General features: G+C 39.8%; 2 protein-coding genes across 3 annotated transcripts; one reads left to right on the top strand and one right to left on the bottom strand.

Moving 5' to 3' along the window:
* Nucleotides 1-1,181: 1,181 nt before the first annotated feature.
* rtf2 (replication termination factor 2) lies at nt 1,182-23,435 on the bottom strand. The gene is made up of 9 exons (XM_071903911.2): nt 23,271-23,435; nt 22,841-22,935; nt 22,530-22,623; nt 22,156-22,295; nt 21,513-21,591; nt 5,756-5,866; nt 5,077-5,131; nt 3,177-3,251; nt 1,182-2,424 (listed from the first exon to the last, which is right to left on the bottom strand). Exons 1-9 carry the CDS (start codon nt 23,337-23,339, stop codon nt 2,228-2,230), a joined length of 915 nt encoding a protein of 304 aa, XP_071760012.1. The 5' UTR covers nt 23,340-23,435; the 3' UTR covers nt 1,182-2,227.
* Nucleotides 10,649-18,094, top strand: gcnt7 (glucosaminyl (N-acetyl) transferase family member 7). 2 transcript variants are annotated; one of them, XM_071903921.2, is made up of 5 exons: nt 10,649-11,002; nt 12,986-13,241; nt 13,742-14,483; nt 15,097-15,189; nt 16,370-18,094. In XM_071903921.2, the coding sequence occupies exons 2-5, from the start codon at nt 13,035-13,037 to the stop codon at nt 16,612-16,614; spliced, it is 1,287 nt and encodes a 428-aa protein (XP_071760022.1). In that variant the 5' UTR covers nt 10,649-11,002; nt 12,986-13,034; the 3' UTR covers nt 16,615-18,094. The 2 variants fall into 2 exon arrangements, with proteins under 2 accessions (XP_071760022.1, XP_071760021.1); XM_071903920.2 differs by having other exon boundaries at nt 15,094-15,189.
* Nucleotides 23,436-25,093: the final 1,658 nt, after the last annotated feature.

Here is a 25,093-nt window from a genome sequence, read left to right as displayed (position 1 = left end):
ATTTTTTTTTAGCCACGATGATTGGATTATTTATGGTGCAACTTTCATTCAATGAGGAACAGGCCGCTCTCCCTTGTACGGTTTTCTTTTACTGTGGGCAAATGTTGTGTCTCTATAGGTATAATGACAGGGTAAGATGAAGACGCCTCTGCTGCCACCTTCTGGCTGGATCCCCACATTACTAAAGAAGCCCCGACTCTTTTGTAGTTGTCTCTTCTTGATTGAGAGAAACATTTTGAATCTAGTTCAGGTCTTATTTCATTGAGTGAATAAGATGAATATCGCAGCACCGCACAGTAAAATATTTGCATAGCTGAGGCGGCAGTTCGCCCTGAGGTTAGAGACCTTCAGTCCTATAGCCAGACGCTGCTGTTTGGACCCCCTGTACAGGAAGGTGGAGGCCAGATGTATGGCAGCAAACAGGACGGTGGGCTGTTCTACATCTATGGTGCCAAACGCTGCCAGTAGGTGCCCTTGATCAAGACACTGAACACTAAATGGTGCCAGGGGCAATGAGCTGCAAACTCTACTTTCTCACACACACGCAGAACAATAAAGGTGCGAACTGGAACAGAAAATGGTTCTTTGGAGCGATGCCATAGAAGACACATTTCCGGTTCCACAAAGAACCATTCAAGAACCTTTGAATATCCCAAAGAATCTTAATTCTTAGTTATTGGGTGGTGGGTGATGGCATAAATGTGGAAAATAACCAAACCCCTGCATATTGTGTAATTACAAATGAGGCTATACAAGGGCAGATAAACAAAAACACAATGCAGGTGTCTAAGCAAAGGAGTGCAGAAATGGTTCTTTAAAGAACCTCGGTCTGAAAGGTTCTTTGTGGAACCAGAAATGGTTCTTCTATGACATCACTCCGAAGAATCATTTTCAGTTCCAGTTCGCACCTTTATTTTTCTGTGTACCCATATGCATGTTGGAGCTTTGTTGGCTTATGTCGCTTATGCAGAAGTACATTGATTTCCATGCAATTAACTTTGTAATTGTCACTTAAAGGGCACTATGGGAAAGTTTTTTGGGGTTTTTTTCATATCACAGATTGTATTTTAGCTCGTCCCTGCACATACAACATCATGTACCTTTATAAGCGAATTATACAACAAGTGAAACTTCGAAAATATTTGAATCAGCTTAATATGATTGAATAAAAATGTCTTTATTTTTATGTTGTTTGTTACAGGTGGGACCTGCAGCTAGAAAAAAAGAAAAGCTCACAAACGTGCCCATTTACAAACACAAGAAAAACAAACTGAAGAAAAACTGAATCTTCCCTAACAAGACTTGTTATTTGGGAGAAGGATGTAACATGAGTATCAATAATAAAACTTACATGTCATTGACTACCACAAGCTGGAAGCCAATGTAGGTCAACTATTTCTAATTTTTGAACTTCTGTACTTTGCAAGAAAAATTAATAACCAATATGAAGATGAATAATAATGACTTGAGAAACCTTGTGAATATATATTCCATAAGGAAGAAATAAGGGTCAAGCTCATACTGAAAGGGCCTACATGAAAAAATAAAAATAAAATCTACATTACGCATTAATTATAGTAAGAGATAAGAATGAATTAACAACATAGTTACTAGTAACCAAGGATGGTGCAATTTCAGTAGAATTTGTTTTAGAGATCCTTTCATGTTCTATTCACTGTGTAAATAGTGAAATTATGGTTATATGAGCCGCGATCACTTTGGAAGTCCTTTATTGATCCCTTATGAAATATGATTACATTATTAAGCTGTGATACACACCCTCGCCACTAGGAGTCAGCAGAGAAACAGTTAAAACAGACATACTGTGTAATATCTAGCCAAAACCGCTGCCAGGCACCAATTCTCAAAGCGCATTTGATTGAGAACATGGAGATCCAGGGGAATATGTGTGGGGCAATATTAGGTAACAAAATAAAGGCTCTGCATAGCTTGGGGAGTTATTAACAAAATGTTAACAACATGTAAACACTGGGCTACTGGGGACTGTCTTCTTCACATTGGTGACATAGCTGTTAGAAGTGATGTGTGTGTGTGTGTGTGTGTGTGTGTGTGTGGCTTTGGGTTTCGGCAGGGGGATAAAACTAAGTATATCAGTATTGGGTCTTTAATGTCTTTTGTTACCAAACACAAGTTATTGAGCAATCTCAAAATAAAACAAACCTCTATTTTGTACTGGTGGTCTTTGATTGTCCTAGGTACATAGTTACTAGAAGTGATATGGGGTGTGGGTAACCCAGTTGGATGTCTGATCCTTAGTGCGCTTGGCGGTGCTGTGGGTGGTGAACAGGGATTTGAAGACCTCCGACTTCTCCTCCATGTTCTGGATGGACCTCTTGGTGGTGGACGCTGTCGAAGACTTGGCCCCTTTAGAGGTGCTGGAGGATCCAGAGGGCCCAGCCACAGCTGGGAGGTAAAATAAACAGAAACAACAAAAGACAAACAGCAGGATGATGAAGATGACAAAAAGAGTGAAAAAAAGAAGAGGCAAAAAAAAGGAGAAAAAGAGGGTAAGAGTAAGACAAAGAGGAGACAGACAGGATTAGGATGATGATCATCTTTTTCATGTGGCTTCTGTAACCCTTTTCTCTGTAACATTTGTTACATTGTTACAGTGTGATAAAGCAGTCTATGTTATGATCTGTAACAATCAAAATATGTTAACCGAGTTGTAGTTGTTCACTGAAGATATGGCTGGAAAATACAAGTGTGAAGACCAAGAGGCTGAATGAGCAGTTGAGCAATTAAGTATTCACAAATATATCCCATTTTACATAAAAATTGCAGTTTTCTTAAAATCATGTGTCTGGTGCCTGACTCAACCAAGCATTTGTTAAAAATGCCCTGTAGCTTAAGATCCTAACTGATGGCCAAACTAGACCCCAGTATTTGTTATATAAACTAATAATAACATAGGCTGTCAAAATGTCACATTATTTGGCAACAAGTTATTCACAAAACCTGTGCATTATTGAACAATGTGCTTGCAGAATGACTGGCATGTTGTTTAAAGGTGGGGAGGATTCCTTCCAGTCCACTCACAGTAATTCTGTGAGTCTCTCTGCACAGCAATAGTGATATTTCTAAAATTATAGAGGTTACGTCTAAACATAAGCTTTGTTTATCTATATTTATCAGAGTAAGGCATGGTTAGCTACCTGACTGGCTGCTTTCACTGCCATTTTGTTCTGAGCTCCTCTCTGCCAAATCCACTTGTGGAGAACTTGTGTTATCTGTGGGGGGAAAAACATGATTCAGAGAAGATGATTTAGAAAAAGGACATAAATTAATTTCACGTTTTGTTCACACAAACGGCATGAATCGGGTAACACTTTTAGAATAATAAATGTAAGAACGGACAAACTATGAGTTAATGATGAATGAAATAAAAATAATAGGTTACTAACTATAGTAAATTAGTAATATTAACTGTAATTTAGTATCTAATTAATAAGTGCAGAATATAATTGTTCACTATTGTGGATTTTAAAATGGTAAAAATAATGTAAACTTAGTGTATGGGTTCATAAAAAAGGGTTGGTGTGTTTAACTATAGATATATTAACATTGGGTAATGATGTACAAATGATGTACTAGCAATAACATTCTTCATTTATGAATCTGATTGAACTATTGTCATTACTAATGATGTACTATTCAGTTACAAATATTTATGATATGATACGCAACTCATTATTTAACTCATAATTAAGTCATAGTGGGAGTATGTGTACATGGAGTAAAGAGGGTGGTGTAATAAAAATAATAATTGTCTATTTCTATGGTTTCAATCTATAAATAATAAAAACTTATTTAAAAAAATGCATTATTCAGAAAAAAAGGCAGAACATAGGCAGGTAAGGAAATGAGTGCACTTGGCCTTTTATTGTTTCATTGAACCTTGTGATGACCGTTTGAGTCACACAAATAAACTTTTGGTGTTTCTCAGCCAACGCCTTGTTCACTTGTGAGGGGAGAGCATTGTGCTGGAAGTAGCACTGCGGGGCTAAACAGGAAACCACACCAATGTAGTCTGAGGACACACAAGACTGGGGTGTCTCTGGTCTAGGATTAATATTTAAAAGGTTGGCATTCTTTCACTTAAGAGACTCAGCGTAGAACATATAAACTGGAAGAAGGACGACACATATTCTTGCTCCTTTACATTTATGTGGAATTTAAGAATGGATTTATGCCATAAATTAAATTAGGCCTGTTACCAGAGAGATTAAACTCTATAGCTGTTCCAAAATACTTCCCAAAACTCTATGTTACAGCACTATAGGTGTGCTGGTTTTCTAGAAGAAAAATGCTGAATTATAACCCTGAATTTGCCTTGAATAATTATAATGTGGTCTGGTTCCCAAAAAAGTTATTATAGTGGAAGTAGCTGGTGAGCAGAAAAGCTGGCACCATCATTGCTGACTAACCAAACCACAATAAGCTGTAGTAATATGGACATGGGTGTAAAAAATGACATACATCATCAACTTGTGACACCAAAATGTCAAGCAAGCTGCCCTAGTCATATCTTTTCAACATATTCTTTCTTAGTAGTAGCCATGGCTAGAATTGAGATTTCCCCTTATGAGGCAATGAACTCCTTTCGTAAATTATGTTAACCAAACAACTATCAGTTGCTGCTAAGTCACTAGAGCAGAGGACTAAGTCAACTTTACTCAAGTTAACTTTACATTTCTTTAATTCAAGAATTACTATGAAACTCCAATTCACTGGGTTATATTAGAAATGATTTTCTAAATTATTAAATTGCAGATTACATATAAGCCCTATTTATGGCTAAAAGTGGGGGAAAAACATTTCCCGAATAGAGTAGCTTGATCAACTAAACACAGGTGAAATTTTTGGTTCATCAGAGTTCAAGTTTTGAATGAACCAGCTATTCCATTACTGCACAGTCAAAACATTATCCAAATGAAGGAGTAATGACATTCTGGCATTTTGCTGGTTGCTTGGTTTTGTTTATCTAAAGGCAATACATGCAGTATATTAAGCATGATGCCTCACTTAGGCATCATACAAATGTCCAGTTCCCACCTTTTGAGTCTGATGGTTTGGACACAGTTTCGGAAACCTTGCTCTTCTTTGATTTCTAAAAGGAGAAAAAGAAAAAAAACATATGGCCATTTACAAAACATAAACCAATTCACTGATGAGACTGAGGTAACCTTTAACCTGAAACACTATTCTGAGATAGGTACTTACAAGTATCAGTTTTACAAAAATTATACATTTCTATCTAGTGATGACAAATGGCATTTATAAGACATCAGAAACAAAACCACTCTCAAAAACCCCCTAAAATATGTCTCATACTGTCTTCGCCCTTTCATTTAATCATCTGGAAATAGTTGTCCTTCAATTTAACTCAGGGTTTCAACACTCACTTAGACATCAAATTCAAGGACTTTTCAATGACTTTCAAGGTCTTATTTGGTAAAATTCAAGGACTCAGCATGTTTTGGGGTAAGATATGACATTAGTCACAATCAGACATCATAGAAGCCTCATATATTACTCCTGATCTTCTCAAGTCAAGATATCCTGGTGAAATACTTCATTTTAAACCTGCAGATCTCATCCCAGGGTTTTCCTGAGGATGGGAAGTACTGATCCAGAGAACTGAGGCATACTGATGAATTTGGGTTCTATAGTGTAATAAACAAAAAATCAAGTACTTTCAAGGTCATCCGTTTATTGTCTGATAAAAACCCACCTTAGATTTGGCCTTGGCACGCTTCTCTTCCATCTTCTCTTTCAGCTTCTCCACTTCCTCCTTGGTGCCATTGATCACAACAATATCTTCACCTTGGAACGGGTCCCCACACTAGAGCAAAGACAAGATGACATCCAGTTCAGAGATGTTAACTCACACCATGAAAAAGAGTAGAAAGAGATTTCCAACTACAGTCAAGTATCAAGGAAATTCAAATTCAGGGTTTTGATTTAAGAGCTGATGGGTAAGGAGGAGCAGGGCAACACAAAATTTTTGCTACTACACTTTAAGTGATTTACTCAGTAGTACAACACTCTTGAACACAATTATTAAATAACATTGTACTGTCATAAAGTTAGCTAACTGCAGATTGCCGTTAGCCTCTCTGTAATGTCTGACTTGACAGTGATGGTCATCATCTTCTCTAGAGGGTCTCACTGGATTTCTGAACAACAACTTCAGTTGCCGTAGAAAAATGGGGATTACGATTTCATCCATCCATGAGGAACTCTCTGGGCTACTCCTTGGAGAAAGTGTAACGTGTTCCTATGAGGAACTGGAGGTTGAGTCATCAAGTACCTGGGGCTTAGTATTAGTTGTACCAGCTTTGGTTGTACTAGCTCCCAAGGAACTGGACCAAGTGTCATCAAATACCTGGCACCATGGTACCAGTGGAACCAGTGGCTGACTGATGTGTGGATGGACTGCTTCAGTTCTCAGTTTGGGGAATCATAGTCAAAATGGATGGGACAAAGTGTGAAGTTGCTCTCAAAGTTAGAATCAAAATACTGGAAACTGAAAACTGCCACATCCTAGGATACCCTGAGGGGGTATCCTATGGCAATCCTAGGATGTGGCAATTCCTAGTATTTATGGTGATTTTGGTTCTTGGAGGTATGAAGTAATCACAGTAAAAAAAACTGAATCATGTTACTATGCCATTTCCCCATAGTCACCAACTATAAAACACGCCCCCTTGTACAAGCCAGACAGTCAGATTTTGCTCCAGTTTCCAGTTTTTGCTCCAGACACTGGACTGTCTGAAATCGACCAATCAGCGTTAAGAGGAGGGCGGGCCTTCCAGAATGACCAGCCAATCAGAGCAGTAGCTCATTAGCATAAGAAGCTGCTAATGTAAATTAACCAATTTTCTTGTAGGTGGGAAACAAACACTGGGAAGTGAATAGCTAAAGCTATAACTAAACGATTTTTACTGAAAAAAACTTAACAGATGTATTTTATAGACACCAGGTAATTATATAAAATTGCTGAAAAAGCAAAAGATACCCTTCCTTTAAGTGATGCCATAGGCCTCCCTCACTGGTACATTCAGCTCCTCCATAGTGCCTGAGACTCCCGAGAGAAGAACAAGCTTTTCACCTCTGTAATCATTGACAACTTTGTGTACCACTTCCACATCCTCTGAGAGCCTAAATGAAAAGTAACGAGTAATACCATTCAAATGAAGAATTTCCCAATTAACATTTATCAACATGAACAACAATTCTCCGCCAAAGCCTGAAACTAGAGAACCATGACTGTAATGACATCAAGACACCACATGCTATAGGCTACAGCTTTTACACGGCTACAAAAAAGTTCTCCTTCACTAAAAAGATAGAGTATTTGAATTTGTAAATGCTTCCTCCAGGGACATCAACTCTCCATTCAAATGTTAAAGATTTTAAAACGGATCATCTCATAACGTGATGTTATCTCCAACAGTCCCAGTCTAAATGAGGTTCAGGTGTACAGCACTCACTATACATGCTTCAATTAGGTGATATTATCAGAGAACATAATGTCAATTTCCATAGCTATGCTGATGATACACAACTATACATTTCTGTAGAGCCGAATCATGCAGATGCCTTAAGCTCCCTCACTACTTGTCTATTGGCTACCAATGATTGGATGAGTACAAATTTCTTAAAACTGAATGAAGATAAGACAGAATACTTTTGGTTGGCCCCAAAGCCAAAAGAGAAGAACTCTCCACAAGACTTGGGAACCTGAATCCCTGGATCAAATCAGAAGTAACAAGCCTGGGTGTTATCTTAGATTCTGATCTAAGTTTTAATTCCCATATAAACAAGGTGACCAGAACAGCATTCTTTCAGCTTAGAAATATTGCCAAGGTGCGGCCCTTCCTAACCCAGAATGATGCTGAAAAGCTAACTCGAGCGTTTGTTACAAGTAGACTGGACTACTGCAACGCCCTTTTTACCGGCTAGACTTTTAACAAAAACAAGGAAGCGAGAGCATATCACTCCGGTTTTAGCTGCATTGCACTGGCTCCCGGTGTCTAGAATTGATTTTAAAGTTCTTTTACTTGTATACAAAGCTCTTAATGGCTTAGGACCGGCCTACATTACAGAATCCCTACTGTTCTATATTCCTTCAAGAGCCCTCAGGTCTTCTACTGCTGGTTTGTTAGAAGTACAAAACCCCACTCAGAAGAAGATTGGGGATGCATGCTCCTAAACTGTGGAACACCCTGCCAAAGAATATTAGAGAGGCGGGCTCTGTAAGTATTTTCAAACGACTGCTAAAAACTTATCTTTTCAGCTTAGCTTTTAAATAGCCTTCATTTTAACTGTTTCTGTTCAGGATCCCAACAGAGCTGACACGGGCAAGTACGAATTTTCATTCGTCTTGTCCGGGTAATGCTTGACGGGATCCAAAAGAACTTGCATACGAGTGAACACTATGTGGGGGGGGACAGAGCTTTACCCTGTATGATTCTCATCCATCTGTGGCTGGTGAGGTTTTTGACCAAGAGGAGAATCTATGATTCTCGTCTGCCTTAGGCAGTGAGATCTGACGTAAATATCAGATCAAGAGTAGAATCAGGAAGGACAGGGGAAAAGAAAATTAAGAAAAACATATGGGTTCACTCACAATGTGCATCTAAAAGTGGGAGTATTTGTTGTGTTCTTTTATCTTTCTATTTTACTTGATTTGATCATTTTAATGCAATGCATTTTGCTTGTTCTTTTATATGAATTTTATCTTTTTATCTGTCTTTATCTGCCTTCTATTGATGTAAAGCACTTTGAGCTGCATGTTGTGTATGAAAGGTGCTATACAAATAAAGGTTATTATTATTATTATTACAGCAGGGGAAAAAGGAGGGGATGTCTTTCAGTTTGTGCTCCTACTTTGACTAGTAAACCAGTGATTTGCTTACCAGGCTTGATGGAAATATTTCAACTTGTTTGAGAGGTATCTGGAGGGGGGGGGAGGGGGATTATTTATTTTTCAGTGTAATGCAAAATTGGATACTTTGTGCTTCAGACAAAGCTTCTTTGAACAAAGCCAGTTATCTGCCACTCTGACAGCCATATCAGAGTGGAAATCCCTTCACGGAAGGCTGCAAAACACATAGAAACAGAGGCAAACTCAACCGGTCTTTGGATGAAAAAATAAAATAAAATACACCAAAATTACCTGGTATATCATCAAGAGTTAAGCAGAGCTGGAGGCAAAATTACCCACAAAGGCCCATATCAAAGGCTACATAACTGGATTGATGGGTACAATAAAGTATATATATTTTCTGACCACTAGAGGGTGACAGCAACCGCAACACATTTTGTAAACACACAGCAAAGCTACTGGGCGACGGCAGCTCTTAAGGACAAACCGTGCATAAAGGATAATGGCTAAAATAAACGTACCTATGGAGAAATATTGCCAGTTACCAGTCTCGCTTTGCCAGATTTTTCTCGTGCTGAAGGTCACATGTCCCACAATGACAAGTGAAGAGGTAGGTAGCAAGTTTACTAGTTGAAAACGTCTACTCACTCGCTTTATCGATTCGCATTTTCTCGGGCCGACTTTGACAACAGGCTTTAGGAAGATAGATACTTTTATTTGTCCCTGTGGGGAAATTGGTTTGCAGCAAAATCACAAGGCATTTCATCACAACATCACAAAGTCACCGGTAGACATACTCGAACATACCCATATCATAATAGTCACCAATAGAAAGAGGTGAAAACAACAACACAGCTGGTCCGTGTGTGTGGCTATTTGTTTATATCATTACATCTCATGGAAATCTCCACGTAGCACACATTTGTTTCAGGATTGGTTACAGGGTCTGAAATCGCTTATTGCAGGTTTAATATATTATTCTATGGACTCTCTTGAGGCTCACCAAGTACCTTTTTCGCAAGCTTTAAATATACCTCTTGCTTTTCTCCTGGATAGGCTTATCCAACATAGAGACAAGGACAGAAAATCACTGGATCATAACTTTGTATCTTAATTACAATAATACTTATTGACATAAGCTGCACTCTAGACCTGTGCTTCACAAACATGGAAAACACACACACACACACACACACACACACACAAATGTCAAAGCCCTCAGTAACCAGCAGGGGATCTCTATTGTGTGCCCATAGTGCAGGCTCAGTGGGTGTGAACCCTGCCCATGTGCTCTGTTAAACACAAGAGGGATAATCTCAGAAGCTGACCAGGCAGCAAACAAACTCTATGGGTGCTGCTCTGAAGTTAGTCACATTGCTGTTGCTATTACCACCACTGACACTGCCTGCTGGTGAGCTGGGCAGTTAGTCAGCTGAGCAGCTTATCATCGAGTCAGAAACAGAGGAGCATGGGGTGAAGGAGTGTGAGCAAAAGAAACGGACAGCAACAGGGGAAAAAAAAGAGAAAGACCCAACGCAACAGTGAGTGGGAAATTGTGTGGGGGTGGAGACTGGAAAAAACTGCTACAGAGAGTGTGTGTGAGGTGTGCGTGTGTGTCAGGTGTGTGTGTGTGGGCGTAACTGCTGGTAACCAGGCAAGGACTGCCCCTGTCTCATGGGGATGAGGGAGAGTGACTCAATCAGCAATGCAACCAGAGAAGAAAACACACATACGCAAACACTCAGCCTCACTCCGACACGGTCTCAAGCGCAGAGAACACAGCCTCCCGGGCCACTCGCTGCCAGAAGCAACAACAGCGAAACAAGCTTGATCACCGATACGGCTGTGCCAAACCTAGCTAAAACATATGTCAGGGACCACTCCTGCTGCTCCTACTGCTGCTGCTGCTGTTGTTGGTGATGGCACTCATGGATATGACTCTTACTCTCTGCCTGTTTCTGGATGGATTCTAATGGATTCGAGTAACACACTCGGGGCAGTAGTTTAGATTACAATGGTCAGAACAAGGGCTAATGTTTAACATCTTCCTCTTCCACTGTAAGGACGACAGGCTCAACCGCCTTCAAGGTAACTGGCTAACCTTGCTCTATCTTTGGAACTGTGTGTGTGTGTGTGTCTGTATGTGTGTGTGTGTCTGTGTGTATATTTACATGTGTTGCATCTGTATAAGCTTTAGATCTTTGATACAGACAAAAATTAAAGTGAAGGCTAGGCTGAATTCCACACTAAATGTTAGAAATGTGGGATGATTACTATCAAAAACAACAGATCAAAAGGTTTTTGACAGAAAAAAAAAATATTGTATCATTAACTACAAACAGTGAATCAATAGCAGGTGGTTAAATAATTTCTACGCAGGAAAGAGCCATCAAGCTGTGAGCCCTCTCTTACATAATACTTGTTTGGTGGTGGTTGTTTTTGTCCGTCAGTGTCACAATGCCTCGTGTGTCATGGTTTCCGGGGATGCGGGGGTGCAGGGCGGCTCGACATGAGATTTGATTTGAAACCTACACATTTCCATGGCAGCTCCCCCATGGATGTCTGTATCTGTAGTGCAGTTCTCAACCAACAACAGGGCTGTAACAGCATGGGAACTCTGGGGAAGAGGCTTCTCTGATGTGCCATTAAGAATAGTCCTCAGAGACCACCGAAGCTTTTTTGCTCTAAAGGGGATATCATTCGGCATTCATTCTGTCTTGCCAACCTATAGCTATTGACACTGTGCTAGTCCCAACAGTCCAATTCCCTTTCCAGGCTGAGCTCCATTACCTACAGTGGATGTGCAGTCCAATAGACGGTTCAGCTTGGTTCCAAAGTGGCTGAATTGGTTCAAACAACAAGCAAACAAAACAAAAGGCTTTGGTGTAGGCCTATTTGTCTTGATACTCCTGAATGAGCTTACAAGTGCTTACATGGGGTTGGACAAAATATTGGAAACACTACAATACACTACAGTTTTCAAAGCAACATGAGACAACTAGCAGAGTTCTTGAGAGGCCAAATAGTCAGTGCCCAAATTGCAGGTGCATCAGTCTGTGATTTAATGATTTAATGTGGCAAAGAAAACAGTCTTGAAATCATGACAATATAAGCCCAGCATGGACAAACTGTATCAGTCGTCACAAGTTGAAGCTCACCAACAGGGACAGACAGACACTTAACAGAATAGCTGCTAAACACCAAAATACTATGGCCTCAAAAATTACCGCAGAACTGCATCAACATCTCTGTGACAGTCTCAACAAAAACTATAAGTCGTGAGCTGGTACACAAAGACCCATAACCCGGTATAAGGACCACAAAACCTGGTCCCTTGAGCAATGGAAAAAAGTAATATGGTTTGATGAGTCGTCTTTTATCCTTTCCTACAACCAAATAGGTTTAGGTTTAGAGAAAGCCAAAGTATGTCTTCAACCCACAATGTCTGATGCCAACTTTTAAACATGGTGGATCTATAATGGTACGGACAGCAATTTCATAAGAGTAATTAGTTCTGATGATGTTCTGCATGGTCGTGTAATGACCAAGAAATATGAGGCCATTTTACTGGACCAGGTGCACCCTTTGGTGCAAACACCAAAGGGTGCACCTGTCTTATGTCATATTCCAAGATGATAATGCTGCCATCCACACTGCTAAACAAAATCAAGTTTTACGAATACCACGATGAAGTAATTTTCTGTATGGAAGGGAGACCCAAGACTCACTGGATCAAATGACTGTGAGTTATTGTATCATATGTTATGTTCCACTCAATGATTAGGATCTGCAAAATGTTGAGCATTAATGTAGATATGTATCTGTACCATATCAAACCCAATGCCAAGTACAAATGAACAGTTTTGGGGGAGATTGCCTTCACAATACTAACCCTAACCCTCAATGCACTTCAGTCTACTGACTGAATTCAACATACTAAACTACATATCTTGAGCTGAAAACTGGCTTCACCAATTAGTGCTAACCTACATATTTAACCTTATTTAGTATTCCTCATGGGTCCAGGCACCTTCTGCTAACTGTTAAGCAATCTAGATGTCTTTATTGCAGGAGGTTCATCTGTGGCGGTGCTGTCTGCTTACGGAGGAGCTGGACTATTATGCTCCAGCTTGAAGGGACCAAGTGCAGCTTCCTGTTGTGCCTGGGGATCAGTATCATGGTCTGTTCAGTTATTTACCTGAGGGCCAGAATGCCAACAGAGCCCCAGCCCCAAGAGTCTCTCAGTTGCAGGCCTTTCTCTACTAAATGTAAAGCTTTTCTGCCAAGCACTGAGGAAGGAGAGGAATGGCACCACCGTGACTGCCAGGTATGTTTTTTTTATTTTTTATGTTTCCTTGTTGTATTCTTATGTTGTTGCTGGAAATGGGGGTCACTCACAAGAGTGAAATATTCAACTGAAATGTATTGAAATTCCAGAAAAAAAAAATATTTTATATAAATCAAAAACACAAGTTGAATGAATCAAGAAAGAAATTCCAACCATTATGAATCATTGGTAGTATACAGTATATTTTCACACTGCATTTCACATTTTGTGTTCATTATGCCTGTTTGGTAGCCCTATTGGTTTAGAAGGATGCAGTTCAGATAAACAAGCTTCTACTGCAGTGAGATGCTAAACACAAATCTGTGTAAATGGAAGAAATGATGAGAATCAAACTAATCAATCAAAATCAATTAGCTAACACTGTGTTTGAGACCATCCTTGACATGAAGTACTACACAGAGAAGTGTGAGCAAAGAAAGTGGACTAACAACTTTTTTTCAAAAAAAGTATGGTTCTAATTTTTTCTCTGTCTCCATCAGGTGGAAAGTTATATTCTGAACCGTCGTCTGCACTGCTCCAATTTGACCAGGGACCTCCACTTCATCACAAGACCTCTGAGCCACGAGGAAGAGAACTACCCTTTAGCCTTCATTTTGACTGTTCACAAGGAGCTGGAGCTTCTTATGCGCCTGCTGCGGGCTATTTACGCCCCACAGAATGTCTACTGCATTCACGTGGATGCCAAGGCGCCGTGGAAGTACCGGGAGGCTGTACAGAGGCTGGTTAGTTGCCTCCCTAATACGTTCCTCTCCAGTCGCAGCGAGACAGTGACATATGCTGGGTTTTCCCGCCTGCAGGCAGATGTGAATTGCATGAAAGACCTAGCAAGGTCCAAGGTAGCCTGGAAGAAGGTGGTGAATCTGTGTGGACAGGACTTTCCTGTCAAGAGCAACCTGGAGCTGGTGCGTTACATGCAGAGCAAAGAGTGGAGGGACAGGAACATGACCCCTGGGGTCAAGCAGCCTGTGGTCATGAGGCATAGGACACAACTCCAGCACAAGGAGATCACAGGGTCACATGTAGCCCAGAAAGGGAGGGGATTCAAGAAGGGTCCTCCTCCACACAGTCTGCAAGTGTATTTTGGAACAGCCTACTACGCTCTAACAAGGGACTTTGTAGACTTTGTCCTGAAGAGTCCAGAGGCGCATGACTTGTTGGAGTGGTCCAAAGACACATTCAGTCCAGACGAGCACTACTGGGTGACACTCAACCACATAAAAGGTAAACTGATTATATACACTGACTGGTGACTACTTCCTACTACTGCTGACTTGACCTTTTGCTAACCTCTGGACCATTAGTATACAGGATGTATTAATCATCAACTAGTGTGATTATGATGTTTAAAAAACAGGAGACTTGAGATACAGTCAAACTGACACAGTGTAAAAGTATGCTTAAATCATAATGTAGGAATCTACTTTTTGTACTGACTCATTGACTGTACTCACCTATGGCATAGGTCATGATTGTATTTTGTCATGATTACTGGTGTTAGGCTTAATCATACCTAAAAATACTGCATATTTAACTACTACCATTGTCAGTATCAGTAAGAGACCTTTATAAAAAAAACAAAAACACTGTATAATAGCAGCTATACCACACTACACTAACACACTATACACACGACCTATAAATCACCTAAATCACATTTATCTGGGGAGGTGGGGTTTTTTTTGTTTGTTTTTTTGAGGTTTGCTTCCGGTTGGGTTTGTATTTGGCGAGGGAATATAAATGTACTTTTACATTACTGGCGATAAGCAAATATCTATTATTAGGTTAGGCAGCACAAGAATATGATTAATTCTGTTTGGTTCCATGGTTCAAGAAGCTCCAGGGAGCCACATAGACGGAGGTTGGTCTGGAGAGATCCGGGCAATCAAGTGGAGAGATCAAGAGGGAACAGCACACAATGGTTGCAAAGGTACAGTGTAACACAGTATGTAATAGTGGTAATATTTAATCGATTAGGCTACCACAATGTTTTACAGCCTAATAATTCTATTTGTCTTGTTCTATCGCACATTGTTAATCATTTATACGTCCATAATCCATCACCTCATTTATAACATACATTGTTTGCTTTCTGTCCGTCTTAGCTTTCTGAATCATAAACAAAGAAATTACAACATATATTCTTTTGTAAAAAATACAACTCCTACAACTCCTTTAAACATCAAACACACTACTACAATACACAAACTAATATTTGTTAATATACTTTTCTTAACATTATCTTATCCTCCATCTCTGCCCTACACCAGAAAGACTGTCTGCTCCTTACTCTTTGGCGCCATACAGGCTTACAGACTGATTACAGACTAAAGCAACTCAAGATTTACCCAACAGAAGATGATAGGAGGACTGACATTTATCAGATCTGGGGTCCTCTCTAATAAATTTAATCTGCCTTTTAAATGACCTTTTACAGGTTGTAACAAAACAAATCTTATAGAAACTATTTAACTCAAAAACAAAAGATGTCTGTTGTCTTAGGAAAGAACAAGCTTTAAAGCTGCACTAGGCAAGATTTTTATGCAAAAATACACTTGTCATATCAGCTAAATCACAGCGGAGCTGCAATAGCAAAGACCTATCCACCTCTAACTGAGACCATGGAGACTCACACTATTTGCCTAAATTAAATTCTGGTGTCAGGTATGGACACTGGCAGGAAATCTGCACCAACAGAAAGTGCCAAATCGTATCAAGCAACATGCAAAGCAGTAAGCGAGCGCTGCGTCAAGAGAAAGCTGGATAATGGTTAATGACATCACATTACGTGATTTCTGAGGTTCAAAGTTTTCAAGCAGTTACCTCTCGCTGCCATTTGGAGCTGCCAATGTGCAAAGCTACCTAGTGCAGCTTTAACTGTATTTGATGAAAGTCTCTGTATCTTCATGAAGTCACTGTCCACCACATTAAAATTCTCCTCTGACTGTATATAACCTACTGTTCTGCTGACAGGTGGATGAAAAACAAACATTATTCACAAAAGACAATGTTGTTGTTTTTTTTTATTTCACATTTCAGTGACACATCAGAAACAGGCCTAATATCCAATATATTATTGCATGGTCAAAATTGTCTCTGTCATTTCCCAGGACGTTATGTAAGAGACATCTGTATCTACGGGGTGGAAGACCTGCCGTGGATCATCAACAGGAACAGCATGTTTGCCAATAAGTTTGAGAGCAGTACCTTCCCCGAGGCGCTAGACTGTCTGGAGCAGTGGCACAGGGACAAGGTGCTGCGGCAGGCCACTGTGCCCATCGAGCCATCATGGCTGCTGGCCACACAGGGTAACTCAAGCAGCAGCAGCTACTTCAACAACAGTGCTGGAGTCTGAAATTACTGTTGGGTTCCAGGACAAAAGCTAGGCTGTGAACAGATCCAGATTACTTGCACTTTTTTAATTGCTGTGAATGTAGCAAATGCAACCAGGCAAAAACCAAATTAAGAATATGATGATGCACTGTGTACCAGACTGTGCAGGGCTGCTACTGATCATAGACTTGATTTGTCTATTTATGAAACTGTAAAGAGGCCAGTTTTTTTTTTCTAATCAGAGGATGGTTAGTGTATATGGTAGGCATTTCACTGCAATCATTTCTCAGACTTGAGTAATGCTTGAGTCGAGTCTCGACAGGTCAAATGAGAGGTTTTGAAAACTAGATGGTTAGGTGAGTAAGGGGAGCCACAACCCCTTAAAACTGTGCTAGTCCAGTGGGGCTATATGAAGGCTTCTGATATTTTCATTGCTGTTTGAATGATGGAATAAATGTTTCTGGTAGTTTAGTTTGCTGAGATGACAATGAAAAGAACAATGTCGGGTTCTGCCGAGCATTTGTAGCTCAAGTAGCGAGTTCTTGGATCAGTTCTACAACTTGCTGGCAAAGCCACGAGACAAGAATGTAAATTGCTACTGGTCAATCCCATTCAGGTGAAGGAATGGAAATTGTTGGATTAAATAAGATACTTTGTTGATTCGGGAGAGAAATCAAGACTCCCTACTGGGCTATTTAATGTTACAACCCCCCTAGTAAACTAACTCATGAACTGTGGTGAAACTTAAGGTGAAAAAAAAGGTTGAATGGAGCACCATAAACAAAAAAGTGTCTAACTGCACAGCAAATTCAGGTTGTATCCTAACCTTGGTTATAAATACAAATGCTATCAGCAGCAGAAAACAGCCTGCTACCAAAGAAGGGAATATCATACCCCAATGACAATCTATCATTTACATTCCTCTGAAATCTTAGAGAGCCGATTAGAAAGAAAGCAGGAGAACGTATTGACGTGTCTAAGTTTGTCCTGAAATGCTTTGTGGTATAAATAGGCTGAGTGTATCATGAAGGACATAGGGAACGGGGTGGTGATGCAACTACAATCACACAAGAACACAGACACACTGTCCTTGCAAACACACACAAACACATGGATTCTTCCTGACTTCCTGCGTCATACTTCCCCTTTAGAGACTTCTTGTCTCTTTTTCCAGCACAGTCATAAAGGCTACAGCACACAGGGGATTCTGCAATCGAGAACTCATCATGTCAGACTGTACTGTCAGTGCCTTCTTTACTACACGGTTTGTGGCTAATTCAATCATGCAAAGAGAGAAAAAAGGGAAAGAAAGAAAAAAGAGGATAAAGATGATGGCATTAAAAAAAAAAAATCACTATACAAAAGTTTACCAACATGCTCATGTGATGTATTTTTACATAACCGTCTTGTCTAGTGCAGCTTTAAAAGATCTATTTAATGATGGGTAAACTATGCTTTTGTGTGATCTTTACATGTCTGTCTTTGGCTATGTTATCCCATTAAAAATCTATGTCTATCTACGCCTATCCTGTGGGTTACTTTCATGTGAACCAGTTTGTGTCCCAAATTATTAGGATAGACACAAAATGGACACTGGACAACAGAAACTTGCACTGTGAATTCAAGAAAAAGCAAAAACTACAGTGATAATCATATCAATCACATCATATTCACAGCAAAGAATGATGGTCCAGAGAAATAAGGAGACAAAATCTATTTACTGTGCGTGTGCTAAACACCAACATAGTTGACTTCTGCTTCATGGGTGTGCGCTGCTACATATAGCTCTCTCAGGAACTATATTCTCATAAGTTAACCAACTCTGACACAATTCACAGAGCCTACACTAAGCAAGAGCAAAAAAAAAAACAAAGATTCAAGAGAAGTCAGCCTACATTTTAGTGGACATGTTCCCCAATAAGCCTATCTGAGCTCAAATCTCTCCGGAGAGAGAGTCAGTTTCCCACGAGCAGCACAATAGCCCTGCTTATGATTTTAGGCCCTATTTCTAGCAGAGTCAAAGAAGTGACCTGTGCTAAGCTGCTGCCGGTACCACAGAAACAGCAACAACGACTGGTTCTCAGCAACTGCCTGCTATCTCAAAATAGCCTATGCCTGGGGAATAACACCAGAGCATCGTTTCTTAAAACTATGGGTCAAGACCCAAAATGGGTCATAGTGCTGCCTCTGATATGCTTAGTTTAGCTTGTTTTGTGGACACTGTCTCCACTTTTGATAATGACTACGAAGTTAAAATAAGCACTCCTCATGTTTTTTTCCCAAATACATTTTGCCTATATCTGCTTAAAACAGGCAATATCAGAGCTAAAAATCAAAATAATTAGGCTTAACTCAACGACTTCTACACAAAATATGAATCCAACACATCATTTGATACCAAATTCAATGCCACATCTACAAAACAAAATTGAAAAGATACATACAAATCTGCAGTCAGCAGCCAAAGGTGTAGGATAACACAATATTAGAATAGGGTCCAATAGGGACAGGCTGTCTGCTTCCCATGGCCCTAAAGGACTTGCAGACTTTATTGAAACACCACAAACTAAATTGAAATTGGTAATCTTCTCTTCAATGGTTTTCCCACAGTGAGAGAAGTAATATTAGCAAAAATGTTAACTATTAAAAAAACGGAGGCAATAACACTTTACAGATGTTATGTGTGGGATTTCCTCATTAAAATACATTTTCTGGATATGGATTTTCTGGAAATTTCTTCCCCAAGTATGCTTTCTGTTTATATTTAAAACCCATCCATTGTGATCAATGAGAAAATAAGCAGCGTGGTGGTATATCACTCTCTTCTGCAATGAAAATACTGACTACAGCAAACTAAAACCGGCCCACTGTTGGGCACTATCTGGAAATGATGAGGTATGGGTTTTGAACCAATGCACCCATGTACGTGAGAGCTTCAGTACATTACATTACACTTTAGTCTTTTTAGCTGATGCCTTTATCCAAGCCTTTGTCTGACCAACAGACTGTGGATCTGGAACTATGTCAACCCCAGACTGCCAAGTTTTGTTATCTACATTTATATCAAGACCGCTTATTTACTAAAGCATTAACGGTGAGATGTAGGTCTCTGTGCGTGAATCAACAAAGCCAGCAGTGCGACAGGCATGACTGTTAATCATTCACCACTGAGAACTAACATTTAAGCTAAAAGGACAACACAATTTAAACACCAGAGCATTAGGGAGTAAACCCCCCTCCCTGTCAAACACTGGAGGGGCAAGACTTGGAGAAAAGCGCAGTCTGACAAAAGTAAAGGTTCAAAATCTATTAGAAAAATTAAAAATGCATTCATAGTTGGTGAACCATTGGTCCACTGAGTTGCCTATAGCTTAATTTATTATTCATACTTGGTTGTAAAACTGATATAAGAATGGTCACTGGCCACACACACAACAAAAAATGAAGTAGGCAAAGTCTGTAGCCACGTTTTGCTTGATGAAACAAGACTAGATTGACCTAGTGAAAGCCGGGCCGTTGATGTCTCGCCTCCTCTTGGCTTTCGCACCCTAGTATAATACGTGTTCTGTACTGCCCTCTGCATTGTAGTGCTCTACTATTTAAGTGGCACTTTGTACAATTTTCAAGGCACATTCACATCTAGAACGATAACTATAAAGATAACTATAACAAGGATTTAAATAATAATAAAGGTAAATAGGATGTCTGTGTTCACACTACAACTATAAAAACATCCAAAACAACAACTATAATTACTATATTGTTGATTCCATCTCAGAGCGATTTTTTGGGATGTAGAGACAATGATAAAACATTTTCAACCAATCAAAATTAATTCGGTAGTTCACTGCAGTGATGACATGATTACAGAAGTCCAGAGGAACCCGGCGCTATTTGACAAAGACCATCGCCTCTAAAAATGTTGAAAAGAAACGTGACGTACCGGTCGGGATCGGAAGAGCTCTTGGGATGAGCGGTAAGGCTGTTTACTGACTTGGATATACTCGAGCTAACTAGAGTATTTGCTAGTTATCTTGCTAACTAACAAAATAGCATCATGTCTTGGTCAACCTGATCTGCTGAGGGCAAACGCGTTATTATCCTATATCTTTTTAATGCCTATGACCAAAAGGTAACGAGTAGCCTATTGAAAACCCGTTTAGCCACGGTGAAGTTATAGGTGTTTCTCTCAAAATGAAAACTAGCCTCTTTGATTCACAGTAGATGTGGTGTTCAGAGTCTCCTACTGGTAAAGAAATGAACATGACTACCACTAGCTCTCATATAAACAAAGCACAATAATGTCATGAAAGCGGCGTAAAAGAGCATTATTGATTCTGCCAGATCCTCTCGCTTTTGCTGCAATTCATGAACCCCAATCCTTCGGCTATGTCGTTATTTACTTTCGAGAGCGAGTAAAATAAAAGCACGTCGGTAAAGTAATCATGCTCCATTTTTTCTCTGAATATTCGACACCGACGATATCGTTGTAGTGTGCATGCTTGAGCAACAGTGTATTGTTATAGTTTGTAGTTATCTTTATAGTTGTCGCTCTAGGTGTGATTGGGACGCAATATCACATATACCACCACAACTGTGTAGGTCTTAACGGCACTTTCAACAATGGGTAGTCTGTCAGTCAGTCAGTCAATTACTTTCACTCTTCTAGGAAAAATAGCCTATAAACTGCAGATATAGGGTAAAATTAAACAGAGCTATGTAATGTAAGTGTGTGTCTTTTGTCATAATATTTTAGCACTATCATCCTCCTGAAATTTCCAAGTTATCGGTACAGTTAGTATACATAAACGTATGAAGCACGAGTTGGACAGTAAAAAAAAAAAAAGACAGTGACACACATGAATTGAGCTGCAGTACAGTAACTGGGTGAGAGGGGGCAGATTATGACGTATTGCTCACCTTGTGACAGATTTCTGTCTTGACCTCCTTCAGCGCCCGGTCAGAGAAGACACAGCCACAGGTCTGCAGGTAACAGAACCTGAGAACAGAAACATCACATAAAAAAATATAAGGGTGCTTCTCAAACTCAAAATTCTAGCTTGTGTTTTTTGTTATGTGTGGAAAACACAGTACCGTGCACACAGGAAACGGACAAAACCTATAAACTCGACCAATTACAGGCTCTGGCTCTGTATTCATGTCAAGCTGCATTTTCTAACACGGTTTTGATCAATCTAATCCCTTTTGAGACAGTTTTAATGCTAGTGATACCCAACTGATGAGTAGTGTTTCCATGATTTCATCCATACCCAGTATGACCCGCAACACATTTATGAGTATCATACAAGCAGAAAAGCATCATGAAAATACAGATACAGGTACAAATGAGTCTAACTTAACAACATAATGAGCCCAAACAGTCATGGGTGCCAAGGATGTTACAGGTTTGTAAATCAAGAAAGTTTCTACAGATTTTTGGGAGCAGTATCAATGATCTTTATACTGTATGAACAGCCTTTCTTTTTTATTCTTCACTAACTTCTCCAGTCCAGCAACAGCTTTCTGAATACGATTAGGTTAAAGCCTCTTCACTTGTTGTTACCTGTGCTTGCCGTTCATCTCCAGGCCCACGACAGGGCAAATGAACATGGCACAGTGCATGTCCTCATAGCGGTCTCCCTTGGTGTTCCTCCTCTCTCCCTCCCACTCTGGGTTATCAGTCAAGTTCAGCTCCTTCATGTCCTAGGAGTGGGAATAGAGGAATGAACACACACAAACACATGCAGACACATAAAACATCCCATACAAATACAATCACACACACACACATGCTCAAACTCCCCAGTGCATGTGAATACATAGACGTATCTATGTTTTTAGCTTTAGTGAAGACAAAATATCTTTACAAAGGAGACCTGAAAAAAATTTCAAAAGCATTTGTGCCCACAAATGAACAAAATTTCAGTTTCAGCATACCTTCATCCCACGGATGTGCGCTGCTGCCTCAGTGTTGGGTCTCTCAGCGGATTTATCCAGAAGGTACTCAATGACTGCATCTTTGTTGTAAAGCCTGAAATGGAACAGACATTACATTTTAAAAACATAGTGTACTACATTGATGATGTCAAAGCGTATGGTTTTGAGAGTTACATCCAGACTGTTCATACAACTAACGGTAGCTATATTCACTCAGTGTCACATATCATTTTCAAGTCACCCTGACTCCATCCGTGTTACTAACCAGTTGATTTGGCCTGATTGATGATGAACAGAAAGAAAACTCTCACCTTCCCAGGTCACAGGCAACGATGGGGCGTCTGAGTTTCTCCTGGCTCAAAGCACAGTACTTCCATTTGGCGGCCAGCTCTGCATTTTTATCAACCTAGAGACGTAGACAAGCACAGAGAAGCTTATAATTATCCAATTGTTAACTAACCTGGCCGTACACATATTATGTAAATGCTATCTTAGCTAACGGTACTAACGTTACCACATTTTCTGTTGTCAACAGCTAGCTAACTTACCCTACGCATGAGCAAACGGTGCTGGCATTAAATCCCTTAACTGTCTAACGTATCTTTGTAACTAAATCATCATCTAAAATTCTTATTTAATGTGTGTCGCCGCTTCATGATTATAAAGGCTAATAGTTAGCAAGCTACTGACATCCTTCGACAACATCGCTAACAGTGATGAATTTGGAAAAACTTAACGTACCTTCTCGACTTTTTTGGGGCCTTTCACCAACTCGTGTCTTTTAGGAATAGTGCCGCCGTCACATCCCATCTTGAAATCTAATTAGTAATATTATATTACTCAGTTAACTATATAAAAAGATGAACACAGCTAGCTTGCAAGCTACACTCAGAAGCAGGAAGTTTAATGGTTGTAAACAAACAACGAGGGCACAGCTACACAGCTCGCGAGATGTGCGACTTGTTTTTATATCGCCTTCTAGTGGCTGAATGAACAAACCTTCTGGCCTCCTGTGTATTTCCTAACATCAGCCACAGTGGGGAAGCATCACTACAGTTTTCAATTTACACATTTCTATCCAGCAAGGCAGCCCAGAATTTGTTGAGAGCGATCAAAGGGATGAACAACAATCTATTGTTTACATGAAAATATTCAATATTTTGTTTTAACAGAAGGATGTTACTCAGCTATTGAGCAATATCCCCAGCAAAAAGAAGTGTAATAAACCCACAGTATTTTTTTTTACTATACAAATACTATACAAATATCACAGCATAAATAAAGTCCCTGTAGGAATATTTTAGGAATATTATAGTGACAACTGTTAAAGTTGTCACAGACGAAAAAGGTTGCTGCAACAAATGACTTCCTCACATCCTGTAAAGTTAATTGTAAGCATAGCACTTAACACCATGGTAGCCATGCATGCAAACCTGAAAAAAACAATTTAATACGAATGACTTCACTCCTTTATTGACCATCCATCTATTAGGCCTTCTTCAGTCGACCAATAAACAGAGAACTAGTAAGTGACATTAGTCTGGCTTTCAGGCCTGTTGTCAGAGTGGTCTAAAGATGAAAGTTTCCTTGGAAGATAGTTCAATGAGTGCTAATGAGATCTGTTTCCTGTGCCTTGCAGCCTGCAGATTAGTTTACCATCGACGGCCCTGTCCAAGAGCGACCATTAGTTTGGGGAATGGTACCTCGGTGGAGACATCTGTGGCGGCATGACTGATGCTCTGTGTGGAAAAATAAGATGGAATAAAACAGCCTTAGACTTCATTTGGGGCGAGAAAATAGATTTCCAAGGTATTTATGGTCACCCTACACAGACAGCTGCTCCTGTGATATGCAAAACGTTGAAAAATGAACAAACATAAACATAAAAACATTTCTCCATTTTGTCAGTTGCTTCGATTGGTTCTTCCTGTAATTTATAAATTGTGTTACGTGTCTTATTGAATTTCCCCCCTTTCTCACACAGAGCTAAATGTTTAGTATGGATTTTCATTAGGGGCAATGGAGTGATAGCTCTGTTAGCAAACTATCTTTGAGAGAGTGGAGTGCCCCAGGCTGACAATGCAAACCAACACCTCAGGAACACACAATGCACAATGGCCCTAGGACAAAGGCAGAGTAGCACAATGGTATTCTATCTCTGTCTCTCAAGTTTTGCCGTTTTCAAAATGGTTTGAGCCAGATACGTGTAACAATTGTTTTACATTCTCCATTATAGTTGTGTATATTCAGTGTATGTTTGTGCCGCAGAACACAATAACATACTACAGTGAACTTATTTGTGTTTGGAAAGTGACACATTTATTTTTGGCTCCTTCCATACTCATTCTCAGGTTCCAGATATTAAATGAGATGTTGACTATGAACGCAGGTTGTGTGATTTAATTTGATGGCAGCTTCAGGCACATTAGATGAACATGTAAAGATCAACAACCCCTTTTTCATGAGGTCCTACTATTTCGGCATGCCAAAGGCACCCCAAAGATCCCTGTGTTGAAGCTCTGTAGCAGGAGCCTGATGGTTGGAAGCTGGAGTGATAATTCAGA

The sequence above is a fragment of the Centroberyx gerrardi genome, chromosome 5 (genome assembly GCF_048128805.1).
Source record: "Centroberyx gerrardi isolate f3 chromosome 5, fCenGer3.hap1.cur.20231027, whole genome shotgun sequence".
NCBI classification, from domain to species: Eukaryota; Metazoa; Chordata; class Actinopteri; order Beryciformes; family Berycidae; genus Centroberyx; species Centroberyx gerrardi.
The sequence above is the reverse complement of the archived record's forward strand: the minus strand, read 5'-3'. Positions and strand labels throughout refer to the sequence as shown.